We start from the raw sequence: 27307 nt of genomic DNA, 5'->3' as shown, positions 1-27307 counted from the left end.
TAATCTATTTTAATATTACACACATCTCCATGGCATCTGGATAGCCAATGGTTCAGCTGAGAGAGAACGGTTGTTTTTCAGATTTCCTTTAAAAATAGACCTGTCTGCAGCAGAAAAGCATAAGCAAGTATCTTCATTTGAGATCATTAACATGCCTGTTTTCCGGCACCCTGTAGGAGATACATTTTTTTAATTCTCCTTCCTTCTTTCAAAACCAGATAATGTTAATCTGTTGGTAAGAATGAAAGACAAGGCTTGGTGTTGAGAGGAAATCAAAGAATGCATTAATTAATGCAGTGACTGTTACTCCAGTACAGGATGTTTACTTTTTTTTTTTTCTGATTTCACAGGAAATACTCTGAGCTTCACATTTACAGAGCCACGTTGACTGATGCTGGGGAATACACATGCAGAGTGAGCAGCAAATTAGGGAATGACAGTACTAAAGCCAGTGTTATCATCACGGACACCAATGGTAAGGCTTGGCTATTTCTTTTACTGTCATATTCAGGAAGACTGTGTATTAAAGCTGCCATCAGGAATAAAGGGTTTGTTGGAAGGGAAAGCTTTGCAAGTGAAGTGGAAACACTGAAATCTATTAGGTGTGCTAAGAGAATGAATCAGGCCTGGCTTGTCTGCTCTGTAGTGGAGAAGTTTGGTTTCTCTTGCCTGTACAAATGGAATGCCTTCCTATAGATCTCAGGAAAGATCAGAATTTTCTGTGACACTTTCCAACACTATATCTAAGACATGGCCTAAATAGCCAAGAGAACAAGAGAATGACGGGAATCTCATTCTACTTCCTATAGTACATGTGAGAATTGGAGGCACTGTAGTCACGTGGGGAAGCTTTCATTTAGATTGAAACATGTCCTTCTAAACCAGCACCCCTCTCTTTGTCTTTACATAATATTTGTATGTCTCCTATTGCCAGCATTTTTATTTTCACAGATGTCAGTAGGTTTTTCTTTTGATTTCTGAAATAATGAAGGGAAAGGCCTGGATGTTTTTGAAGACATATTATTCAATGGCATACATGTAATTCAGGTATTTTAACTCAGGTTAACTATGATTTAAACTTATATTTTGAGGAACGGAGCTTTTCATAAGGCAGATAGCATTCACACTTACCCCAATGATTTAAAAGTATTATTGATTGCTATTTTGACAGGCCTCCTTTCCATTTCATTTACAGGAAATTCCAATGCCTTCTGATGGAATTTCATGGGTGTTTCCATTGCACACAGATGTTTTAGCAGTACTCTTTCTCCTTGTAAGTGCATTGGAGGCTGCAGTTTGGCTGAAATGTTTAAGTGTGACATTGGCTAATTCAGCTCTTATAATTCAAACTCTGGTGTCCAGGCAGTTGTGAAGTATCAAAGAAACATGCCCTCATGAGCAAACAAAGCAGAAGTTCTGTGTGTACCTGAGATGGGTTTAATGATGTTGAAATGGGAATTTACCATGGATACATTTCTGTTCCTAATTGTACTCTGAAACAGGAGATAGGCATTGAAATAAATAGGAAAACAAACATAAACCTTTGCCAAAGGGATTTGACTTTGGTTATCTGCTGTTTTGTGGTCACACAGCAATTTCTTGACTATATTGACTTTGTGTATTTATGATTCTGTTTCATCCACTATGGAATCTCAAGTACTAAGATTTCATTCTATCTGTGTGCTATCATAATCACTGTCAGATGTCAGGAGACTGATAGAAAAGATAAAGTGTTATTTACCAGAATGTTATTAAAAGGAAAAATGGGTAGGTGTAGCTTTGTAAATGCTCCTGGTTTCCATGAACACAATTTTCGGTTGCTCATTAGCTGCTTACATGGAAAGCTCCTATACTGTTTCCAAGATACCGGAGTTTCCAAAACTCAGCTTTGGGCACTGTGCCTGGGCAATGATACATATAAATGCAAAAATATGCTTGGGCATCCTCTATTACTTTCTCAGACAAGGAACGGTGGTGTGGTTGGAGAATGCACGTGGGCCCACATTCCTATGCTTTGTGACACAGATTTTTCAATTTCATTTGGTCTGTCCTGAATGACAGCAAAACACTCCTGCTGCAGGGAGATGAGAGCTTGGTTTTGAATGAATATATTTGCAGGCAAGCCCTATTATGTGCATTTATAACTGGTATGTTAGAATCTGTCTAATCTTGTTGTGAAACATAAGTTGTTTAAAACACAGCCATGCATGCAAACTCCCTTAAATGCGACCAAACTTGGATCCGATCTAAACCTGGCAGCTGGCTCTTGTCTGTAAAGATCTGAACTGGAAACTCGGTGATATCTGAACTGGAACATCTCAATGACATTTGATAATCTATAATCAGGCATGCCAGCATTCATTGGATGAATAAATCAGTCGTGTGTATGTGGTTGCCACACATACATCTGAGCCCCTTCTGCTTATTGTTGCTTATAAATTATCAGTAAAATTGTTTCTAATTTTCCTCATAATGATGGAATTTTCCACCTGGATTTGAGGAACAGCATGGGCAACATCTGGTGACTTAAGAGCAATGGATCCCTAAGGCCTCAGAGGGCAACATCTGCTTTGCAAACAAGGACAAGACCCCCCTGTGCAGGTGACCTTCTCACCTCTCCTTCCCACGCATTCCCTGACCTCTTCCCCTTACTAGCTTAATGACAGATTTGGGATCCAAACTCGGTAATGAGCCCTGAAGGGCAGTCATTACTCAGGTCCTATATATCTGTGTGGTCCTGCACTATTCATAAAAAATGAGTGGTTTGTTTGGGTTGTTTTTTTTTTTTTTTTAAGCAGCATGTTTAGCTCTTATGTGTTATTTCCTATGAATGGACTTCTATAGAGGACCTTGGGCTCCAGTGTAGTACAAAAGCCCCTGTAGAAAACTAGTGTGTGGACAGTTGAGAGGGCCGAACCTCTCAGGGTAGGCAGAGAGTTTGCTTGATAGGGCAACAGCGGGGTGTAGAAGGGTGTATCAGAGGTTCTTACTTCATTACAGTTGTAGCGGCCTGCTCTGCTATGTGAACCATAACTTTAATTATTACCTTTAATTTAATGACCTCACCTGGGCATGTTTGTTATGTGTGCCTTTGGTATCTGCAAACTAGATCCTCATTTCCCTTTATGCTGGATGCTTTAAGACTGAGGGAAAATAAGGTGATGGTGTTCCTGGGCATGGGGTGGTTTGCTTTATTTTTTTTTTACACTAAAAGATGAGTGCTTTTCATTTTAAAAATCTTGGGTTTAATTCCCTAGAATTTTGTGAAACGTTAACTATCTTAGTTGAAATTTTGTTTGCTGCTCTGTTCCACCAAAGATAACTCTAGGGCCAGACCAAAGGTCTACCTAGCATGATGCTTAGCAATGGGCATTAGGAAAAAACACATGAAGAATAAAGCAAATGTGTTGGACTTTTTCCCTAAGAATATGAAAACCCACAGCATTGCCACTGGGGTCATATGTATGAAAACTGCTAATTCAAATTTCCTGTTGCATGGCATAGAAAAATTAGTATTTCTCAATAAAACAATTGTAAAAATTTCTTTGTTGTTTTCAAAGAGCAAAGAGCTTTATTATTCCCTGAAATACTAAAATTTTCTGTCTCAAAAAGTAATAGTCAATGCAATAATAACTCCTATCCTTGTTGCTGTTGCTGTTACTGTTAATGTTGCTGTTATTTAAAACTCTCAAATTTGCTCTTGTGCATATTTTTGCTACACATAAACATACACCCCCAATCTATATTAACCTATGTAAACTTTTAAATTTTCTTATTTTTACTGAAAGAATCATAAAGCTTTTTTTATAGAGCCATATGTATGGATTAAAAATTTAACAAATATATAAATAAGTAGACAAACACTATTTTTTAACCATTCTTAATAGCAAGCAGTGGGACCTATTCTGTTCTCTTTTAAATTTATAATGAGCATAACTTGCCCACAGGATATGAGCTGCTTTCTTATTTTCATTCGCGCCTGTTCATATATGACCCCATAAGAAAGATCGTAATTGAGGTCAGAATAGAGGCATGAAGTTATCCTGGAGTTGTATAAATAGTGTATATGTTTGTTAATGCGACAGAAACTGCTCTTTTGCAGTTTTCCTAATTTGTCACTTTAACCAGGCAAATATAGTGATTTTTTTTGTGGACTTTCTCATTAACATAAGACCTGATTAAGCTTAATAAATAACACTGAAAGAATACTTCATAACACAGCTGAAGCTTTTAGTTTCACATTCAAAAACTTGCTTACAAACCCCCTTATTTAGACAACTAGGTAAGTCACCTGGTCTTCTAAAGTGTTGAGCATGCCACAGCTACAGCTGAATGTGGTCTCGGTCTTTTCCATTAAAACCTGTTGACCTAAATATTTTGCCTCTCTAAGGATGTTTGCTGGGCCTGGCATGACTCAGGATGCAAAAGGGTGTATTCCTGCGGAGGTATTTCAGAAGTTAGCATTCTGTGGTGCTGGATAACTGCTGGGTTGTGTGAGTACTCATCCTGCACGTCTGTGCAAAGTTGATGTAGTTTGAGTCATCAGTGGGCTGGGACAACTTTGCATGAAGTGAAGGGAAAAGGTAATGTGCTTATGTAACTGAACTGTAGGTAGAGGTAAGATTTGGTAAACTCATTAGGTACATAGTAAGTGGCCTTGGCAAACATCTTCTTTTGCATGCATAGGTCTTGCAGTGGTACTAGCACTTCTGAGTTGTACAGTAGTAAATGAAAATCTGATATTCATCATTCATTAAACTTTAGTTTGCTCTTCCTCTTCTGAAGGTGCCCAGTAGCTTATCTTCAATAAGATGGCAGAAAATAAGTAAGCAAAATCAACATCTTACATTGAGTATCCATAGAACATGTGGCCAGCTATGAAATACTTCAGAAGTCCCTTCTATTCATATTATTAATAAAAGCAAGAGATCAAGGTATCTATTGTCTCTCTAGTGTAGTTACAGGTGACCTGGACCATAGATCATTTTTAACTGGCATAATGGGTCAGATTCTGAGCTGGGGAAATCAGCATGCCTGGACCAATGTCACTGATTTGGGCCTCCATGTAGAAAGAAATGTGTCCATCGCTCAGATTGGCATAGCAATTCCCCTAAGAATAGCTTCAAAACTTACCATGCAATTTGACATATATTTCAGTTGATGGTGGTGCTCTTATCCAATTGAGGGTGGTAGATTCTTGGAGGACCAGGAAAAAGGTAGAAAAGCATAGTATTTTTAAGAAATGGAACGTCAGTTTATCCATTGTATCTCACTGTCTCCTTGATCACATGTGCCTGTCTGCCTCTGAGGTGTCAGACTATGGGCTTACCTTCTACACACCTACTCCCTACTCTGCCATCTGTAGAACAAGTAGCAGAGGTCTCAGATACTCCCCTTTTCTCAAGGCATGTGCTAACTTGTGTCATTCTTCATGTAATTCAGAATGTGTCATCTCAATGGCACAATCAATGCAAAAGGCTTCAGTCTTATATCACTGTCAGAAACTAAACCACAGGATGACAGGAAGCTTGCTTGCAGCTACAACTACCTGTGATGTTCATGATGTTCAACCAAATCCCTTCAGTTTGTTCAAGAAACTTTTTGCATCAAGACTTTGGCAAAGGAGTGGGGGCAGCAAGGGCTCTGAGCATATGCAGAGGGTTTTTCACAACAGCAGCTGTAGGACTGTCAGACATTTGGTTTCCCCTGGAGAAAACACCTCTCCTGAGCAGGAGGAACTCCTTCTCCCTAAGAGGCATTACAGCAGACCTTGTTGACCAGGGACTGAGTTGTCTCCTCTTGACAGCCTAAGGAGAGCTCTCTACCTGGAAGGGTGGATGGAGATACTGAGCCCAGCAAGGTGGGGGTTTGCTGTGACTCCCATCAGGGTTGAGGGGGTTCTTCTCTGTCTTACCAAAGGACACAGCAGGTAACGGAGCTGGCTAGAGTATTAAGAAAATGACACTGAGAGGCTGCAGGAACTTGTCCCTAAAGCATCCCCAAACAAGGTTCTCTAGTCCATCTTTCAATATTTTTGCATAAGGAGACCAGACACAAACATCCAGTTCAACAGAACAGCACTTCACCAGAACTAAGTGCTCCTAGAAGTGCCAGGGGACAGATGTGCATGGAGCATCTGAGGTAGCCACTCTTTGTGGGGACTTAATGATGACGAAGACAACGGGGCTGCAGACTGCTGTTTCCATATCTTGGCAGACTGCAGCAGCAGCTGCAAGTATCACAACTGACAAATGCTTCCAGTTCGTCTACCTTAGGCAAGTACTGATGGCTCTCTACGAGCTGCCTCTTTGTGCTCTGCCTTTTGTGTTCAGAAGGCTTGTCGTGTGGCTCCATTCTCGCCTTCTTGGGTAGTGTAAAATTCCTCTATGACGCTTGCGGTCTACAGTAAGCAATACACACAAATTTTGCATCTTCTAAATGTAAGCATCCACTGTTAATGTTGCTAATGTGAATATCACTAGTGGGGCTTGGTAATCTGGGGCTTTGACACATGTTTTCCAAACATGTTCCTCTGCATGTTTCACATGTGGGTGGCTCTGGCTGTGTTTACCACTGGCAGGGAAACTTTTCTGCCGGCATTTGTACTGACACAGCTGGGCTGAGGAGACAGCAGCAAGAAATGCTGCCTCAAGCTCAACATGGGCACTAAATGGAACATGGTTTCTTTAATGGTGAAAGAAAAATTTGCTCCAGTTGTGCCAGATGCTGAGCTACACAGCTGTAAACCCTGGTCCGTCTCCTGTTGTGACTAAGAAAGGTTAATTGCTCAGACAGCCCAGCTGCAGAACAGCAAAAAATGGTCCTGAAAGCTGCCTGGCTATAGGCCACTGTGTTCCAAGGCCTAGTGAGAAGCTTTTGACCTTAAAAATTTTATTTATGATACTAATTTCCATGCCACACATCACTGACTATCAGGGATATGCTGAATAACATATTTTCTCACACTAGTGAGATGAAACTGGAACATATTGCCCCAGCAAACACAATATTTGCCAAAGAAAACTGGTCCAAACTGGAAAAAATACCAAAGATGAACTAAGAATTAAGACGTTAAAATACAGGCTCAATATTGAGGTCTAATGAGAAGGATGTTTAAGGGAAGAAAGCTGGACTAAGTTCTTTCTCTGGTCAAGTTTTTGTGGACTCTGAAGACAGTGAGGGCAGAGCCACCTGATCTAGAATCACGGAACAGAGTGAAAACATTCCTAAGTTGTCTTTTCCTAAATCTCTTACAAGGCCTTTTCTAAATTCTGTCTGTTTGGACCACCAGAGGATTCAAGGCAAGACTTCTTTCCTAGCATTTCTGGTCCTTCTCCAGCTGTGAAGTTGAAATGTGTGCAGCTGTATTGAATTGCACCAGTATGAGGCTGAAAAGTGTTTTGAGAACTTTCAGAAGGCCAAGATTATTGACGTGTACAACTGAAGGGCAATTTGTTCATGCCCACAAAATTGCACATGGTGGTGGCTTGAGGGGTCAGCAGCACACAGATGGATGGCATCATCGAAACAAGATCTCTGTACAAGTCTGTAAAGCCTAAAAGAAGACTTTCTACTTCTTGCTTTCTCCATCTAATGCAAGGCATTAGTAGGGTTCTAAGCACAGAAGCATCATCCCCCTTAACCAAGAGCCAGTCCAACAAGTGGATGCAAGAAGCCCATGGCAGTGTGTCACTAGCATATCCCTGTAGGCGCAATACAGAAGAGCAACTTTACTCATCTCTTCAGGAAAACAAATGTTCCATTTCTATTACAGAGACCCCCCGCCCCAAGAAGTCATCCCATGGGAGACTGGGTTTGCATATGTGACTGAAAAGTTTTCCCTGAAGTGGCAAGTGAGATTTATTGGATGTATTTACCAGCAATCTGAGTGATATGAACAGGAATGTGTCTTTGCAAAATTTAACTGCCTAGAAGCAAAAGGAATGAATACTCACCCTGATGCCTTCCAGAAGCAGAGCCATCTGTATGATTTCTCCTGTTGCCACTGATCAACTATACCCAGGAGAGAAAGAGAGATCAAACAACTGCCTTCTTTCAGAAGAAACGGGCTTTTTCTTTCAGTCCTACTAGTAGACACCATCATTTTTCATTTTTTTCACAGAAGAAAACTTCTGCAAGTTGGTGTCTGATTGTAGACTCTGCCCACTGCAGCAGAATTTAAGCTTGCTTCTTTGAGCACCTTCTCACCCTTTATTTTGTCCATTCTTGGAGTTGAGTGCTGTTAGAGGATCGCCTGACTCCGCATTATAACTTCTTGTTGCTTCTTGTGTTTTCCAGAAAGCACCAGCAAGATACCAGTATCAACAGAAGGGACAAAAACTTCTTCACGTAAGTTGAATTAACAGAGTCTTTCTATCGCTTTCTCTTTATTTCTTCTTGAAACTGCTTCCGCAGCTCTGAAACTGCTCCTTCTTAGCAGAGAACAATTTGCCTGCATCCAGTGCCTCAGTATCTGCATATCACCTTGAATACTGGAGCTACTTCAGGGACTGAGAAATGAATGAAGAAGGGTTACTTGTACTTTTTAATATCCTGGAGCTGCATTGAGGAGGGTAACTTCGCCTGTAGTTGTCAACCTGCAGCTACCCAAGTGAAAAAGTATTTGAGTTGTTAGGAACTGTGTTTTGGAAAAGCACTTGTTGCCCCTGTTCTTGTAAATCCTAGAAGCTGCATCTGAATTTGCTATGCAGAGTGTACAGACATACTGATGTTTCCTCCAGAAAGTCTGATTCATAGACTGCTCTGTTCCTCAGGGCCCTACAGCTCTGCAGGGTCTGTGAATGTAGACAGGTAACTCACTGTGAGTAGTTAAACAAATTCTGAAGCTGCTTTGGCATACCAGGACTCTCTTCCAGATGGTTTCCTTTCAAGCTAGTGGAATTTTGCTTTCACCATCCTGCCTGCAGTCACAGATTGCACACCTCCAGAGTTACTCCTGGAACTGACCCCAGTGAGAAGTCACTTTCATTATTTTAACTATTAGAACTGCTGGCCATAATACAAGCAGTTGTCTCTACCACTGAGTTCGGCCAAGGGAGCTGTGGATAGGCGTGTGTAAGCTGAGCATCCCAAGGATTTACAAGATGCACATATCCTGTTTGGCAAAGATGCTAGGGTCCTGCTAGCTTTTTTGAGAAAGCTATGTCTGGCAGGGACAGGTTTTAGTGTGAGATGACAGTGTTTGTAGGCTAGATCAAGGAAAACAGTGTGATTGCCAGATTTTGCATTTAGCATGCCTGCAGCCTTTCCTTTGATGCATCTGTGTGTGTGGCGACCTACTTCTGAAATCTTGGCACTGCTGCCTGACAGAAGAGCCATTGGATGTGCCCATATTCTTTCATGTTCTCAATGGGGCTTGTCACTGGTGCTTCACTGGGTATGTATGAGACCACATAGCTAATAGGAAGTGTCCTGTAACCATTGGAACCATTTTGTTCAAAGGAGGTGGCACGCTGGTCACTGACTCCACTGGGCTTGCCTTGCCTTCTCCCTTCAGCAGCAAGAATGTAGTCCCTGCATTTTGTTCCCTTCTTTCCCATGAACTAAATTTCTTGCTCTTGAGTGGTCTCTTTCTCTGCTTATGTCCCTTCCAGGGCCTGCTGTTACAGTACTGTTCTTCCCTTTACTGCTATTGTGCCACTGGAGAGGAGGAGGCTGGGATGTTCAAAAGGCTGTCTGCATTCTTGATGAATCTGTACTGGCAGATTTCATGCCAAGTGGCACATCATGCTGTTCTGAAGGAGAGCAGAAAGCAACATGTTCAGTGGCTGCTTGTTGAGGTCTTGTCAAGGAGCTCTGAGCAGGTCTTTGCTATGTGGCTGAAGCAGAGACCTGCTCAGTCTCAAACCCAGCCAGGTGTCATTTTTCCTGCTCTTCTCACCCAGCCCTGGGTCCAAACCATACCAGTTTTCTCTGCCACTACAGGAGTCTTCTGCTGACCAATACAGCCTGTGGTTTTAGCGCACTGCTGAGTTTTTTCTTGCAAATGCCAATAAATTATTAGTGTGTTGCTTCTTTAATTGAAGATAAGCTCTTGTGACATGCAAGTCAGGTTTAAATCACCAAGAGCTTGAAGTATTGTTACAGTTCTGGTGATGAGAAGACTTACAGACTGATCTTAGATTTTAAAGGTGGTTTTACTCTGCCAAAAAATGAAGTGTTAAGTGTCAGAATCATCTTTTCTGCCTGATGTTGCATGTTGTTAAGTATTTCCCTTCAGAGCATGCAATATGACTGACCTGCTCTCTAGGATGCACAGGATGGTTGTTAGCCAACCTGACTTCCTTCATCCTTCTCCACAGTGTCACCTTAGGCAAAGCACTCTGACTGCAAAGTTTTCCTTCCAGCTGATAGCACTCCTCAGGCTCTCCCATAAAATCATTATTCATACATGACACTGTATGTTTTACTGGGCTGTAAGACTGCCCATGCAGACATTCAAATGCATGGCTCTGTTTTGCTCTATGTTTGCAGCTCGGAAGGTTGAGCCCTACCTGAAGGCTATCTTGCTTCTTCCACTCATTTGTCTGAGTGCTTCCTTTGTGTGATTTGTGTGGAGGTCCATTTTCTCCAGCTGTCCTACAAGATTCTTTGCCATCTTGAGAATGCTGCTTCTTGCTGCTTCTTTATCCTTTCTTTGCGACCACTTTGGACCTGGAAATTGTCCCATTCTTCCTTCCAGCTACAGCTCTCTGCAGACCTGTGGCACTCATGGACTCTGCTCTCTTCCAAGCCACAGAGGTCCTTAGCCATTGTAGTCATAGACCTGGAGACCTGACTATCCTTTTAGAGTTATGTGAGAAGAAGATACGGAGTTAGTGTTTCCTGGGTCAGCATGTGGAGCTTCAAGACCCACTGCTTTCCACTTTCCTCTGATGCTGTCACAAACAGCTGAAAACTTTGCTCTCTTTGCCAGTTTTCTCCTGGCCTTTCCTCCCAGGACTATGGAGCATTTTTGCTGTAATTGATTATTCACAGCGTGCCTAGGACATGCTGTACCGACTTTGAAGTTCTTTGCTTTCTCCAGCTATCTCATTTTTTTTCCTTTGCTTTGGCGGATTTCTGATTACTGGAAAAAAAAATGAAAAGAAAAAAAGAAAGCTCTGCTAGGGAAAGAGGTTCAGTCTTCTCCATTATAAGAACGTAGCTGTGGTGGCTTTCTCACAACTTTGTTGTTACTTCTGTGTGTTACAGAATCAACAACTTTGTTGTTACTTCTGTGTGTTACAGAACCCACGCTTAGGATACAAGCTTCAACAGAAGGAACAAACACTTCCTCCTGTAAGTATATATAAGTTGTCTAAATTGTTGCTGGCAAGACCCTCAGGTACACTTCTCACTCCCAACTCAGACAAGAATGTGCTTCTGTCTAAACCTACATTAAAGAGTCAAGAATGACTGGGCAGGATTCCTGCTCCACAGGTGCAGTTGTTATTTGTTATCTATATTAGGAGTATAATTCTCAGAACCATGTCCTTTGCAGATTGAGGGTTAAACATGTTCCTTCAGGAAGGTCAAAGCACACGTTTGGGCACAGCAAAGGAGGAGGAAACTTCTCCACTGTTTCTTATCTGGAATTCCCTGCCCTCCCCAGTAAAGCATGGCTTTCAAAGCTGTCTTTTCTGCCTCCCTTCAGCCCTGTGCCAGCTGGTGTGTGTTAGAACTCCTCAAGCTCTTTCTCCTGTGCCTGGCTGGTCTTAGGAAGGAGATGAGGAAGGTGAGGACATCTTACTGTATGTCTACCCTCATCTGAGACAGAGAACCAGAAATGGTTCCCCATTCTGGGGAAGAAAGGCTGTCTCTCTGCTCATCTTAGGAGCAGACTGGGAGCTCTGGGGGTCCCAGTTGACTCTTTTCTTCTTCTGTAGAGATGCTTCTCTGTGGGAAGCTATACATAAATGCCCTTAACTCACATCTTACAGCTACTGTTTCAGCACAAGTGGGAATGGTCAAAGCCAAATCTCTGGACAGAGTATTCTGAATGTTCTTCATAATTTACATGATATGCAAACATTTTATTTGTGTAGATTTCCTTCTCAGCTCTTGGACTAATTAGCGTTTTGAACGTGTATTGAAGAAATTTTAGAAATCTGATAGGTTATCTAAAAAGACCAAAAAGGTTCCTCCCAGCAAGGTGAGAGGAGTTAATGGTTTTGGCCTTCTTTTTCCTGTGATGCATAGCAGCAGGGTAGGCAGGAATAATTCCTGGAGCAATTTAAAACACTCATTTCTTTCTGTTGTGTTCTCAGTTGCATTGATGTAAATTGGATGTAGTACAAGTCACTAAAATAAGTAATGGAGAAGAGAGAGCAGTACTGGATATTGCTGTGTATGCTAGGTAGGAAAGGTACTACAAAGCAGGAGGGAGCCAATGTTTATTGCTAACAGATGTGAATGTCTAGTCACACTACAGAGAGGTGAGGCAATTTAGTCCACGTACTTATTCTGAAGTTGCTTAGGGCTTTTCTGTTCTGAGTTTCAGTGGGACATGTCCATTTCACACTTGTCACTGTCAATCTTGTAACAGCTACAGGAGATAAAATAAACTGTTTCCTTCCACTTTTCAGACAATAGCAGATGTTTCAGAGAACATGCCAGCACTGTCACTGTTGGCCCGACTCTGGGAAAGACCTGAGAACAACAGAGTGATTCAGTAGGCTCTCTCCCCTGGGGCTTTCACAAGAAAACAGGCATGTGACATGCTTTGCTTGTTTGGAGTTCCAGTGACAGATATTCAGAGCAATAAAAGGGTTTTTAAAATCCAATCTCTGTAAGACACTCCACAACAGACACCCCAAAACTGAAGGTCTTTCTACCCTTTCATGTCCATATGTACCTACACTCCTCAAAATCTGTCCCATTTTGAGAACGTAGGTCTCCATTTTTAAGTAAAGGAGAAGGAAAAGACTGTGATGTATTCCCAGTTTCACATAAAGGGCTAGTGAACATGTTGGGGGATCAGTAATCCAAAGGAGGAAAAGGAAATTGATGCCTTTGTGTCTTGTTTTATAGAGTGAGACTTTGTGACACTGATTGCTAACACTGCCCCTGTCAAGTAGAAATGCTTCCCACCTTCCTTCCACCCCAACCCTAGGATTTTTCTGTATATATATATATATGTTTAGTACTGTGTAATACTGAAAGCGAAGTTACATCTTCACTTGCATTTTACTTGATGATGATGACAGAGCTCACTGTGATACAGATTTTACTGTTGAACGAAGTGAACAAGCCAGCAATAGGACCCCTCTATGGTCTCACTAGCAAAGATTGCAGAAGCTACTCTTAAGCACCTTAGAACAATTTGGGGATGGAAGACATATTTCTTCTCTTTGTTTCCAGGACTGCAGTGCCCTGAAACAAGTGCCTTATGATCCTTTGACTTTCTTCTGTTCAGGGGTTGCAGTAGGAAATCTGAGACTTCACCCTGGTGCCTTGGTTTCATGGGTGTAGTCAATTATGTGTTCAAGACTAGATTTTTTTGGTTTTGCTCTTCTGTGACTTCTTAAAGGAGTCTTGGATTCTCACCCTGACAGGCAAAAATATCATGTGGCAGTCTTAATTTTCTTCAGAATTGTGGTCCCAAAACTTGCATTCTTGTTTGTAAACTACAACATACCTGGAAGGAAATTCAAAAGCAATCAGTTTTTCAAAGTTAAAATCATCTGCGATGTGCACAGCCTCCTGATGTACAGTGCAAGAGGGGAGAAGGGAAGTGGTAGGATACAGGTTGTTTACAGTGATCACAGTTCCTTTTGGTGTGGGAAGCATCTGCAGCACTTTATGAGTGTACAGACCAGCAGTGATGCAGCACCTTAGCTTACTGTCTATAGACAGGAACAGTCGGAAAGTCTGTTCTCCAGGATCAAAAGCTGATCGTTTGTAACAGTAGGAAATGACAAATCTAGACAGAGCCAGAGCCTGTGGGAATATATTTCAGACTCTTTGTCACAGACAGAAACATTTGTTTAGTTGCACCTTGCAGCACTACTTTCACACCCTTGTTTATGCTGCCCACTAAGGGCTGCCACCTAAAATATCTGTGGAGCCACTTCCTCCCCTGCAAAATGCTGGAGCGTACTGTGTAATACATGCATATCAGATCTGGTTGTCTTACACTGGGATTCTAAGTTTAGGTTTGTCTGCTTATTCAAGATGGTAAGCCAGCAGCCATAGCACCGTATGTGCCTGGAGCATATCTTCTGCAGGATGCACCCTCCTGTCCACTATCTGGTGGGTTGATACGATGCCCATCTGAAGGCAGGAGTGTGAAGAGCAGGTAGGAGATTGATATTGCTCATGGCTTCTTTTTCAGAAGAGCAAGTTTCTTTAGCTTTTGGCTGGAGGGAAAGACCCAGTGTTGGTCATCTGTCCCATAGATGATTTTAATCTATTTTTCCTGCAGGCTTTCATGCTAGTATCTAAAACCTGTACAGAAACTTAAAAAAAGAAAGATACAGTGGAGAAGAAATGTGTCAGTTTGGACTGCTCATCTTTTCTCTCTGGAGTTATTAACTTGCAAGCTTCAAACCTGGCAAGGCACCTTTCTAGCACTTCGTCTTTTCATGGTGCAGTAACAGATTCCAACCTGCATATTAAATGGAGAAGAAATATGGCATATAGAAGGGAGGAATGCAAATACTTTTTGCCTGTCACATTTCTCTAGTACAATACTGAGCTGCTTCGATGACAGTGTTCCATGCTGAGTAGTAAAACTTTTGATGACATGTTTTTAGAGTCATTGTTTTATGGAGTATTTTTAACAGGAACATTTTTGCATGTGTGAGGCAAGCAGACTGGACACTAAATTATCTGTGTCCCAAAATCTTAATAAGAAAGTTAAGTTTCTGCTAGTTTCTACTTTCCTTCATCCTCTAAAGTGAACTCAATCCTCTTCCCTTGTATCTATGTATGTAATACCTGACAGGAGTTCATTTCCAAAAATCATCAGTTTTGTCTAAGAATCATACAAACCTGAATCGTTGCTTTTGGAAATCAGAATGCTTAGACCCCTAATGATACAGGTTTTATGAGGCTGTTCCTTCTGGCTTTGGGATACTTATCCAAACATCTAAAGAACTTCTGATTTTGTTGCTATTTCAAGCAATTGTTGAAAGGGACATCTTGATTTGTAACAAGTCTTTAGAATGCTCAAATTGTCCTGCTGTCTGATGTTTGGATCTTTATTTATTTTAATTTTTGTTAGTACTCATGCACATCACGTAACTAGAGGAATGTGCTTGTTTTTGATATGTGGCCAAAACTCATGGAATCAAGAAAAGGCAGGTGAAGAGAGAAACTCCACCCTGCAATCTTTCCTAGTTTCTGAGGTCCATGCAAATTGCTGTTCTCTTAAAATACAGTGTCACTTGGTAACCAGGTACCTTGTGGTATAACAGAATATAGTACCTTTGCAGTTTTTGCACTAATTCCTTTTACTGTCTTTTATTTCGCTTCATTTTATTCTGAGTTTGACATATGTTAATTTCTAATATCCCCTCTAAAACTGGGAGACAAAGAAGGTGTTGGTATGATGGACAGTGCTGCAGCATAATCTAAGGTTTAGAAAAAATCAAGGGAAGCTGCCCAACTGTTGAACATGGGTTTAACCTCTTTCATCCCAAAAGGCTAGACTGTTTTCTCATAAAACCTAAATACTTTAGTAGCCTCTTATTTACTTCTGAAATGCAGGTATCTTTGGGTGAAAGACCAGACTTGTTTTAGGAGAGTCTAGTAACAGGGCAGAGCCACTTGGGGTGGGATGGGAAGAGGAGAATACTATAACCAATTGAGAAAGCTGAAGGAATTCATATGGCGAAGGCAATTACTCGGGTTGCAATTATGCTAGCACAGCAGGACTCCCAGCTCTTGCTCTTGTAATAAGTTTGACTGACATCTTCAACGGTCAGCATTTAACTAATCCATTCCACAGACTAAAAAACTGCTTCTCCAGGAAAGCTATATACCTCATGTCTTGGTTAGACAGTGGGTCAGAGGAAAACACTGTACCACCTCACACATTTTGCTTTATTATTTCAGTGTCTGTCTCCATCTCTGGAGAAAACATTCTTTTCTGTTCTAGAGAGACAGAGCACATTCAGATAACTAGTTCTAGTTTAATATAAAGTGAGTTTAAGCCTCCTGTTTAGTGAAATTCTACTGAAAGAGCGGAAAAGAAAACGTGTCAATCCCCTGATAAAACCTAGCACAATGTGTAGTATTTTACAGTTTCTTTCTCCACAGTGGGTGCTAATCACAGTGGACAATAGAGTGGTAATCTCAGTACCCTTATGATTCGATCTAGTATGACGAATACTGTTTCCTGTGCTTAAATTTCACAGATAGGGCAAACTCATGTGAATAGGTCACATTTCCCAGAGACACAGCTTTCAACCTTTTACATGATTCCCAGTCTAAGGCTAGTGATTCCAAACCACTTGATCTTGCAGGGTTTTCTGTAGTTGGACTCAGTCCTGCAGCCTTTCTTTGAAGGAGAGCTTGGATTGGCACTGAGGACCTGAGATGGGTTCAGCAGCTCTATTGGATGGTTTATACATGTCAAGATTCTGAGATTACATGATTAGTATAAAATGAATTCCCTTCTGTGATGGGGTTCCTTGGTTGGTTTTTTGTTTGGTTTTGGGCTGTGATTTTTTTCCTTCAAGGAGGTCAGAGAGGTAAAAGGCAATGATGGATATAAGCAGTACAAAAATGGCAAGAAGCTAATGTAACACGAAGGAGTAGGTGCAACAGTTTACATGGTTTAAATATGGCTGTCGGAGTTGAAGGGTTTTAAGGGCATTGGCTTTAGCTGTCTGTATATTTGTGCATACAATAATCAATTTATTCAGCTAACACTTGCCTTACCGTTTGTATATGATGAGGCAGTAGTGGTTTATGAATAAATATACATACATACATAGGTTTATAAAGTATATACATGTAAGGCAATATTTTGGATTAGTGTATTTCAGGCTGTGCTTTCCTGAGGTTATGGATTACACCATGAAAAGAACTACCAAATGTGTGGCAGTCTACTCTGCTGGCAAACATGTCATATAACCTACTTCAGATTCTTCTGTTGCTTGTGATATTTCTGAAAGAAAATCTCATTGCCTTTACCATGTGGTTCATCTCCTCTCCAAGGTCCTAATAGAAACTCTTCCCATCATTCAACAAAAAGGATCAGTAGTTACTTTAATTTTGAAATAAATGTGTAGTCACTAGTAGAGTGGGGGACACCATCACAACAGGGTAGCTGGACAAATGCCATGTTCTTACGTACTGCCTTAGCTGGATCTTGGAGATGGGAGATTGCAGGCTCCATTCCTAGCTTTCCTCAGGATCCCTGAGTGTGTCAGGACCTCTGTTTCTCACACCTAACAAGTTGTGTGGCAATTTGTTTTCAAGGGGATGCTGGTTAGGCCTGGCTTCTTTGAGGGTATTCCAGGGAGTATAATCATGGCAAAACCTTTCCTAAAAGAACATTAGTTTATGCCTTTCTGGCTTCTCCAAATTGTGACATATACTACACGCCCTTCCTGAGACGCAAATCAACATCTTTCTGATTTGCCAGCATAGTCTGCTGTACTGGAGGATGTGAGTTTGTAGCACAGGGATATGTTGGTGGTCTGACTATGGTGTTTTGCCATTCTGTCTTCCATGGGAAAAAGTCTCTGGTGCTGCCACTGTGACAAAAACAGGTGCTCAAGGGCTTCCCTGCTGTCTTTGCTTTCTGGGTAGCAATTATCAACATACTTTGTGGTCTTGGATCAGTCCTCTCAAAATCTCTTCCATGTCATTTTTGAGGCATGAAGGTAGTTCATACTGAATGAAGGTACACAAAAGGCAGGGATACTGGCTGGGCAGAGATCTGTGAACAGATCCTGAGTGTTTGCAGCCCATTTTCCTGGTTTTGGAGTGGGAGTTTCTCTGTTTCAGCTTTAGTGGGAAAGGTCCAACAAAGAGGAATGGACCGAAGAGAATTTGAGCTTCCAAATATGAATTACCCCAGTGAGCCTGGAAGATTGCAGTGCTCTCTCTGACAGAGTCACATACTGCTGGCTTTCTTAGATGGCGTCTTCTGGGCTCCTTACTAGATGTCAACTGTAAGCAGGGACACTCTGTGGCACAGCAGGGTCCTAGTCCATGATCATGTTTCAAGTTCAATGGTCTGGTAGTGGAAGTCTGTGACAAACCAGATACAAAAAATGAATGAAATACAAAGAAGTCAAGAGACTGGGTCCAATGCTTTGTTTTCAGGCTGAGCTTTCAATTCAGAAAGTTCAGGTCAACAACAAAAAGCAGGTGCTGTTATCTAAGGAGAAGGAACAAACTTTCTTAGACAGAAGGGAAGATACCCCTCGGATCTGCCTGGTCTCCAGGTCTCTTTATTCCTGAGTGGGAATCCAGGGAGTCCTTACCACTTTAGTAACTGGAAGCACCTCAGCATTCAGTGGCTTCTGTTTCTAGAAGATGAGAGCAAAACATAACACAGCAGTACATAAAATATGAAAAAGTACAGTTTGGAATAACTTGTAATGTGTATGGCTTTGAATAAGTTTGATTTGCTTAAGAATAACTCCTTAATAAATTACTTCTTAAAAAAGACAGACTGCGTGAAGAAGATATATTTCAAGTGCCTTAGGCTTTTGAGCACTGTATGCATAGATGTGATCTATTCAGATGTGTGGCTTTGAAAAGCCATCAACATATCACCTCATTAGCTTGTCCACAAACACAGTGGCAGACTATGGCTGAGACTCAATTTAGACCATAGCAGTTCCTACCAGGTAAATTAAAAGCAATACTCTTCTTTCACGTTCCTATTCTAGCAGTAGTCTACAGTGCAGTGGGAGCCAAGCTAAACCCTCGGGAAGAAATTACCATCCCATCCTTCATGTCCACATCTCTTCTAAATTGCCTTTTGGTAACCTCTCCTAATTGGATGCAAAGTGGGAAAGTGCTCTCTCCTGTGACTTTCATTATCAAAATGTTCCCGCAGGTTCTTAATGGTTTCTGCTGTTCTTGATATTCACCCTCTGTACAGACAGCAGAAGCAATTGCTGTAGTCACTGCAGCAATTAAAGAGTGGCCTTTTACAGCGTGATCTTCTTTCTAGGTGTACATCTTCCCAAATATTTAGCAGTATTCAGTTAGTCAGTACTTTTGAGCTACATCCACAGTAGCATTGAAATGCATGGCAAGGATCACAAAACACCCATTATGCTGTTTGGGTTTTTTTTAAGAAGGCAATGCCCTGGAGCCATTGTTCTTTATGAATCATGTCTGATGGATGTCAGTATTTTCTTTTGGTGAATATGTACACATATAAAGTCTCTTGCATTTCTTCACGGGATTTTCTACTCCTGACTGCTTACACTTCATGCTCATCATTTCAACTTCGTTATGGATATACAGAGCTCATAGACTTTATTAGTAGTTTATATTAATCACAGTATCCAGCTGTCTGAGATCTTTTTGGCAAAATGATTACAAATTTTCCCCTCTACAGAGATCTACTTTTTACAAGGGAGGAAACTTTACACAGCTCTCCACTTTCCAAACTGCATCAATCCTGTTGCAAGCTAAAATAGCATTGGATATTTCTAATTTATGATGGATATTCATAAAGGCTAAACCTAGGGTGCTAAGTTGAGTGAGGCTGAGAAGTGATGTGGAGTGCTGGAGCAGTTTGCCCATGTCATCATTGACATGCTTTCTTGTGTCATTCTGTCTCACATCAACTACTGATGAGGCAGCATCGGTACCACCCTATCAGCCTGGCTTCCTTCACTCTGAGCAGTCCTCCCATATCATCACAACAGACATTGCAACTCCCAAAAACTCCCACGTGCCTTTATACCATACCATACCAGAGAGAATTAATCATAAAGCCATTTCCATGCCATAAAAACACAGTCTGGATTGGTTAAGACATGGCTTTCCCACAATTTACTCACTGAGGACTGGAAAAAGTACACAAGTAAATTATTTTTTATGAAGGCCAGAGCCGTGGGGAAGTGAAGTGTGATGTAGATAGAGCCCAGCCACAAGACTTGTCCTGAACTGAGAGCATGATCCATCCCCTTTACTACTGAGAAGTGTAGGAACATCTGAGCAATCAGGCTGCCAGTCCCACCACAGCCCTCCCAACCACAGTGTACCTGTGGGGCACAAAGCAGCTGGTGTTATACCACAGCCCTCCAAGTTTAGCAACTGTGGCCATTGGTCTTGAACAGAAAGGTGAGACAACACCTACTACAATCCAGTTCAAAGCCAACAGACAAGGCAACTGTGTTTTGAGCCCTGGGCTGGACTGGGCTGGGCTTTTTTGTTTGTTCATTGGTTTCTGTTTTGTTTATTCAGCACAGAAAAGATCCTTGCTCCAAGAGCTATAAATGTTCAGAATTGATGTCAAGTCAGGAAGGATTTTACGAACATCATCTGCCACTGAGCTTAACATTTATACATGGGATGGTGAAGTTAACTTCAGAAGTTAATCATTATTTTTTGGATGTTTGTAAAGTAGAATCTGAGCTTTATTACTAATATTTTTCTGGTAATATTCACAATGATCCCAAATATGATTCTTAATAACAGTCAAGCATCTGACAGGTATTTAGACAAGCTTTCCAAAATGTCAGCAGGTTTGCTGAGAAGTATTACTGCAGTGGTTGGTTTTTAAAAGAAAAAGATAAGCCATAGTCCAGGGAAGAAATATGAGGGCATTTTTTTCAAGAGTCTGTTTTGCAGGAAGACATCTAGCTGTGAAAGCCACAGCTACCTACATTGTAGAAAGCTACCCATCAGATCTTCTGCTGCCAATTGTGGCACAAATTGTCAGTGGCAGAAAGTTTTTTTCTAGTCTTCTCAAATTAGAAGTGAGCTAACCACATGTGATGCTTTTATTTGTTTGAAATGTCTGTGTTTTTATATATAGTAACTGAGGATGTTCTTTCAGTTGTAACTAAAATTCTGCTGTATGCTTTTAAGCACTATCATCCAATGCTTTGGGGCATTAGTTCAACAGTTTAGTTATTGTTCTGAGAGAACAGTAGGTTTAAATGTCTGGTACTTTCGCCGGATTAAATGCCACCCCCCCCACACACACACACACCACCACCCCCACTTTTTTCCATTCCAAGAAAGTCCAAAGCTAGCATTTATTGTTTTGAATTCCCTAATATTTTATGTTATTTAAAGCAAGGCAAACAAAACATGGAGTGATTCCACTGACTCCACAGGACACACAGTGATATAGGAGTGGAGTCTAATCATGAACTATAGTTTTTCTACTGTTAGCATGACTTTTATTATTTCCCTAGAACAGCTCTTTCCTTCCATTTCCCACTGGGGAGATCTTTGGCTTAAATCAAGCTGTAGGCTATGCATAGTTCTTGAATATTTTAATGATTTACACAAAACCCATTAGCTGCCATGTTGGCAACTAATACTTGACAGACAGTAGGATAACAGTTGTCTCAGAGTCTGCAAGAGGCCAGAAGAATCTTAAATGTTAATTTTGCAGGAAGGATGAAGAATTGCCTTGAGCAGCAATGGAGCTCATTCAGATGCGTGTCTGTCTGTTGCGATGCAGAGCTGGTGTTTCAGTTGTCTGATGTAATGAGCTCTGAATCAGATGCTGTCCCTGGTTACTACACAGCCTACATCTACAAAGTAGATGCTTGTAACTCCTTTATATATTTGCCAATTTGGAGGGAGGACGAGTTGAAGATAGGTCAAATGAAGGAATGCTGTGAATACGGATTCTGGGTTTCTGATAGACTAGTAGTCAAGCCAGTGTAGCTGCGATTTCCAAGAGCAGTGGATCAATCCCAAGCTTTGTGAGAGGTAATACAAGTCTGAAATCCTCTACATGCACGTTCAGCCCGCACATTTGGGCTGTGCATTGTTGAAATGCTTTCCTGGAGGTAGTCAAGAGGAAATTAGATGTGACTTACCTCCATCTGTCTAGTTGAATGTTTCTGTCAGATGCAGAGGATTCTCACTGTCTTCCGCACAGCATCTGTATCCTGCAGCAAGTATCTAAGTGACCTCACATGTTGGCAGCAACACCATGAGGGAATTACACTTTAGAGGACAGGAGCTAAGTGCAAGCACCTTACTAGTTCTTCCAGCCAAATGGACACCTAGAGAGCTAATGTATTGGCTACTTACTGTTTGAGTTATCTATAGAAAATATGTGGTAAATCTCCAGATAATTGGATGTGGATTGCATTTGCAATTATATGTTCACTGGATAATATGTATGCATGCATCAGAGACCTAATACTCACCCCATAAAAAGAGCACAGATACATTCAGTCTGAGAAAATGGAGCTTTTCAATTTAAATGTGCAAATAAACTTTATACACACATATACACTATTAGCAGACGACCAGTAAGGAAGTCCAGGTACAGGGGAGGGATTCTTTTAATTTGGTAAGAATCTGTTACTCTGAATGGTGGAGTCCATCCTTGCTGAGGAATGGTTTTTGTTATCTCTAAATATCTTGTAAAATATGAGATGGCCATTCACTACAATCCAAAAGCAGCATGTGTGAAGTATTGGATGGAGAATTTTCTCTGGGTGAGGAAAAAGTAATTAAAAAGAATGAGCCTAATGTATTGACTGCTATCAAATTTTCAGAACAAGATGTGGAGCAGGCAGCTCTACTAGAAACACTTTAGCTAGAGTTGATGACTTGGCATAGGATTGATGAAAATTTTGAAATCTCCTTAATGAAAAAAGAATTCTAAAAAAAAAAAAACCCACACAAAAGCTGTTTAAAGAGAAATCAGCATCAGGCAACTCTAGAATGGGAGGCAACCCGAGAATTGGTTATCACTTGTTTAGACTTTCTGCTGGACTGTCAAGTTGATCTGCTGTGTCCTCACATTAAAGCAGTAGTGGATCACAGGGAAGGCCAGTCCAAGCAGAAAGGAGAGGACGTGTCAGTGTGAGCTGGCATTTCTGCTCAGCCTTTGTCTCAACCAAATCTCACAGCTCACATCTTAAACACTGCCATGTTCTTCATGTCTAATCTTTTAGTTATCACAGGAAACCATCAAGGTAACAAATTACAGACAAAATTTATTAGAAACAATGAATAATGAGGGTACAGTGAGTCTTTAAGAAGCTCCATATGCTTTTCTGATGCCTGTGGGCTGGTTCTTCCTCAGCCCCCGTCATGATCCTGTCTTGGCCTTCACTAGTTCTGCAGAAAACAGTCATTCCAATTAATTGTCAGCATGATCTCTGCATGCACCACCACCTATCAAAACTGAAATACCACCAAATCTTGAATGAGAGTCATAGCTGTCAGCCAGTGAAACTGACCACATATGAAAAGCAGTCATGCTGCTGTACCTCCTCTACCTGGCCAGGGAAGAAAGGGAAGCTGACTTTCTGGAAAACAGCTTTTGCTGCAGGGCAGAATTTCTGCTGCCAGCCCATGCTCACAGATGACAGGGAAGCAGAGCAGCCAGAGACACACAGCAGCAGGCTGGCTAGCCAGCCCCAGCGCTTGTCAAGCCCCATGTCCTGTCTCAGGCAGCAATTGGTGCCTCAGGGACTAGCAAGGGGAAAACACAGCAGAAAGATGATGCCTCTGTTAAATGAGGTTTTTCCTAAGCTGTGATCGAGAGAGGTAACTCAACCTTTCTGACTCTTATTTTTCCTCTTGTTAGACCTGCAGGGAGTCTTGTCTCTTCTCTATCTTTGGTTGTGGGCTTCAGCTCCCGCCTCCCTTCCCACCCCACCCCTCGCCCCCAATCCCCCCATAGCAGCACCACCCCACTATTATCTTGGATCAGGTTCCTTCCTATAAGGATACCAGCGCCCTATGACTTTGGAAGGAGCTTCCCCCACCTTTTAGACCCAGGGCAGTCAAGGATGACAGATGATTAAACCCTAAGCCATTAAGTGGAGTGTAATCTTCTCTTGGTCTGTTGTTTTTCCTCATCTCATATCTACATCAACTAGAAACAATTACAGCAGCAAGCCACATAATCAAATACGGAGGCTGGAGTAACATGACATTTCAGACACTTTGAATATTGTCGCACATGATTGATGTGGGAATGCAGAGGGCCAGAATATGTCAGTGCTCTACTGATCACCATTTCACTGTGGGTAAGACCAAAAAGGGAGAGGAGGGTACAAAAATAGTCTTCATGGAAAATGGTTGACTTGTTTTACTACCTAGAATCCTTGCTTTCTTGTGATTAAGAATTGACATAAAGCATGAGGTTTAATGGCCCTGGCAGAAGAAGCATTTGTTCTTGTTAGTGCAGCAAGGGAAAGCAAGTTCCTATTTTCCATACAACTATCAAATCTTTTCTCAAAATTTCACGAAGTACTTGACCCAAAGGGGGGCATGAGCAATTGTTTGTTTCTCAATCACAGACATTTATTATTTTTTTTCTTTTCCGTTCCCACATAGTACAAATAAATGTGTCTGTACACCATACAGGAAATTCTTACCAGAGGGCTATAAAATCACCTGTCAGGCTGCATAACTTGACCTGCTCCTCACAGTCCCTCTCTTCACTCAAGAGATGGAGGGAAATATCCTGACTGGCTGAAGGCACTCCCTTCACTATGCTGGTGATGTAAAATCATAAACTGTGACACCTTTGGGGTCTCATTTGGCAGCCCATGTGAAGTGCTGAGAGCAGTACATGTTAGTTTTTTTCAAGACTTCTAACTGACCTTAAGATTGGCCACTGTTTGACCTGATTATGCTTAATTTGTCCCAGAACAGATACAGTTAATATGTATCACCCACAATTAATATGTGGGTGAACGTACAAGGAAAACAATGTCTGCAGCAGGGAGCCAGCACAAGGCTTCTGTCACTGACACTCACCTTTGCCCTGTCATTTCACCCACTGTTATTAGAAATTCATCAAATATGTCTGGAAAATTTGCATGCTTAGCCTGCTTTGGAAAGAGGGGATTGTCTAGCTGTGAAAGGAGATTATGCAGCAATTTCCTCCTCAGCACAGCAAGGCAATGAATCTGACTCTTCATTATAAGAGGAAGGATGAGTAAGAACGGTTGCATTTCCTGTGCAGCAAGAGCAACATGAGCCATGCTCCAAGTTCCTTTGGGAATTTGTATGAGCATGTCGATTTCAGACATGATCCATAATGTTAGTATGAGAAAATGTAGACATTCAAATGGGAATGCTTGTGGGGCAGGGGAAAAGGATCAATTTGTTAAACAACATATTTGATCTCAGCTAGAAAGTGGGCGGTACAAAATAAAACAGGTTCAAAGTTTGTTGCTTGAGTTTTCAAACTTATGCATTGATTACTGGCAGCAGCATTTTTTGAAATTACTCTAATTTTTAATATATATTCTCACATTCTCTCATGGCTTATGAAATATTTCCCTCCACTTACAAAAGTATTTCGTTTTCATTATCTTAAAGGCTTTAAAGGCTTGCAGTTACCTGTATTTTCTAAATAAATAGAGTTCCACAAAGCATCTGTATCTTCTGTGTTTTCATACAGGGTGGACACAACTCAATGCTGCTGGTCAGACACCAACACTCCCTTTCTGTTTCTCAGAGTGTCTAACAGATATGCAATTCTGCTTACATTTTTCTAAATCCTTTACTTGAGGAAAGGTGTACATCTGCAAATGCAGAAATATATCACAGGGACAGTGATCACAAGGACACATTCTTGCATGTTCAAAAAAACCAGACACTCCAGCAATTGGATGTTAGCAAGATACTGATGAAAAGAAAGATTTCCTGAGCACATCTCTTAGGACTAATGTGAATATGGCTTAACAGGCTGGAAACCCCAGACCAGCACTTGGGTCCTGAGGGAACAACCCATGAACCTTGAACTGCATGTGCAAGCAATCTAGTGAACGCCCAGAGAGACTTTAGATGCCACAAAATGAAAAATATTTCTTACAAGGATTAGTTTAAACAATTAACAAGGGTTGTTCCATGCTTATTTGCTTAGTGGGAAGCCAGGCAGCTAGTTGGCATGTTGGAGATGACTAAAATGGTGCAAGAGAAGTTTTCTCCTGTTCTGCCCATGTCCTAGATCTTCAACACTTCCTATGAGGTATAAGGAGGAAAAAAAAAAAAAAAAAGAGGGAAAAAAAAAAAGGGTGGGGAGAACCATTAAACCACCATGGAATAAGTGCACATACTATTTGCCTGTGAAGAGATTGTTCACCATGTCATTCCTCTGTTCACAAAATCTAAGAAAAAAAGATGCCATGACAGTATTGTCTTTAGTATAGAAAATTTTGAATCATTTTCTGCAAAGCTGGAGACTTATTTCAGCAAGAGGAACTTGGAAGTTGTCCCTAAAACTGCCTGCAGTGCCAGCATTGAAAATGTGAAAATGAGAGAGAAGGAAAACTCCCAAGGGGTAGAAAAGGGGTGGCCATATCAGGTTGTTTTAAAATAAATCCAAAAGCTACTATTAACATCTTGGGTGAAGTCTACTACCCTTTAAGAGAGAAATGGAGGGAAACCTTGAGTCACAAGGCCTTGAGTCACTCAGGCCTTGAGCCTGAGCAGATGCAGGTGTGAGGAGTTGAGTTGCCTAAGGCCACATGGTTGGGTGTGCCTGTCAACCAACTACAGGTCCGTTTTAGGTGCCTAGGCACATTTTTTTCAAACGGCTTTTTTTTTTTTCCCTTGGAAAGGAAATGCAGTGACTTCACATGCCTTATTAAAAGATTACTTGTTTGGCTGGTGGCCATACAGGAATAATTCCTCTGATTGCTCAATAAATCAAGTTATTCTCATTTTAAATATTTAGCTGAATTTCTGATGAGCATATGAAAGAGTTAACTCTACCACTGTCACGGTACCACAGCATTAAACTAAAAGCAAATGTGGGGAACATAAATTTTGTCCTCTCTTGTAGCATAAATTTGGAGCATAGGCAAAATCTTTATAAAGATTTTATGCACATTCTGTAAAAATCTGTCTCTTGCTTGGAAAAAACAGAAGTAGAATTGTGGACTAGTAAAGTGCCGGAAAGCAAAGTGGTGTATTTTGAATTTCTAGGCATTTCAAGGAAGTTTTAAAAATTTTTAAATGCAACTTCTTAAAATGTTAAACAGTTTTTTTATTTCAGTTAACACAAGTTTCCTTATGTGCAATAATAATCAGGTTATCCTGGCTGGAAGGGGGCGTTGATTTAATTTGAAGTGTTGGGTTCCTTCTCTGAAAGGTTTTTTTGTTGCTTCAGCAATTGAAAGCCTTTCTTTCCTAATAGGATTAGCACAAATAATTACCAAAG

At 41.1% G+C, this 27307-nt stretch overlaps 1 protein-coding gene across 1 annotated transcript in view; it reads left to right on the top strand.

The window, feature by feature from the left end:
- Positions 1-27307, top strand: part of NRG1 (neuregulin 1) — a gene marked incomplete at both ends in the record, with an annotated part of 174461 nt that overhangs the window by 37239 nt on the left and 109915 nt on the right. Inside the window, 3 exons of the mRNA XM_084278958.1 lie at positions 351-475; positions 8299-8349; positions 11251-11301. Of these exons, the coding sequence (XP_084135084.1) occupies positions 351-475; positions 8299-8349; positions 11251-11301 (227 nt within the window). The remainder of the gene's footprint in view (positions 1-350; positions 476-8298; positions 8350-11250; positions 11302-27307) is intronic.

Source organism: Gallinula chloropus, assembly GCF_964237585.1.
Source record: "Gallinula chloropus genome assembly, chromosome: Z".
NCBI classification, from domain to species: domain Eukaryota; kingdom Metazoa; phylum Chordata; class Aves; order Gruiformes; family Rallidae; genus Gallinula; species Gallinula chloropus.
The sequence above is the reverse complement of the archived record's forward strand: the minus strand, read 5'-3'. Positions and strand labels throughout refer to the sequence as shown.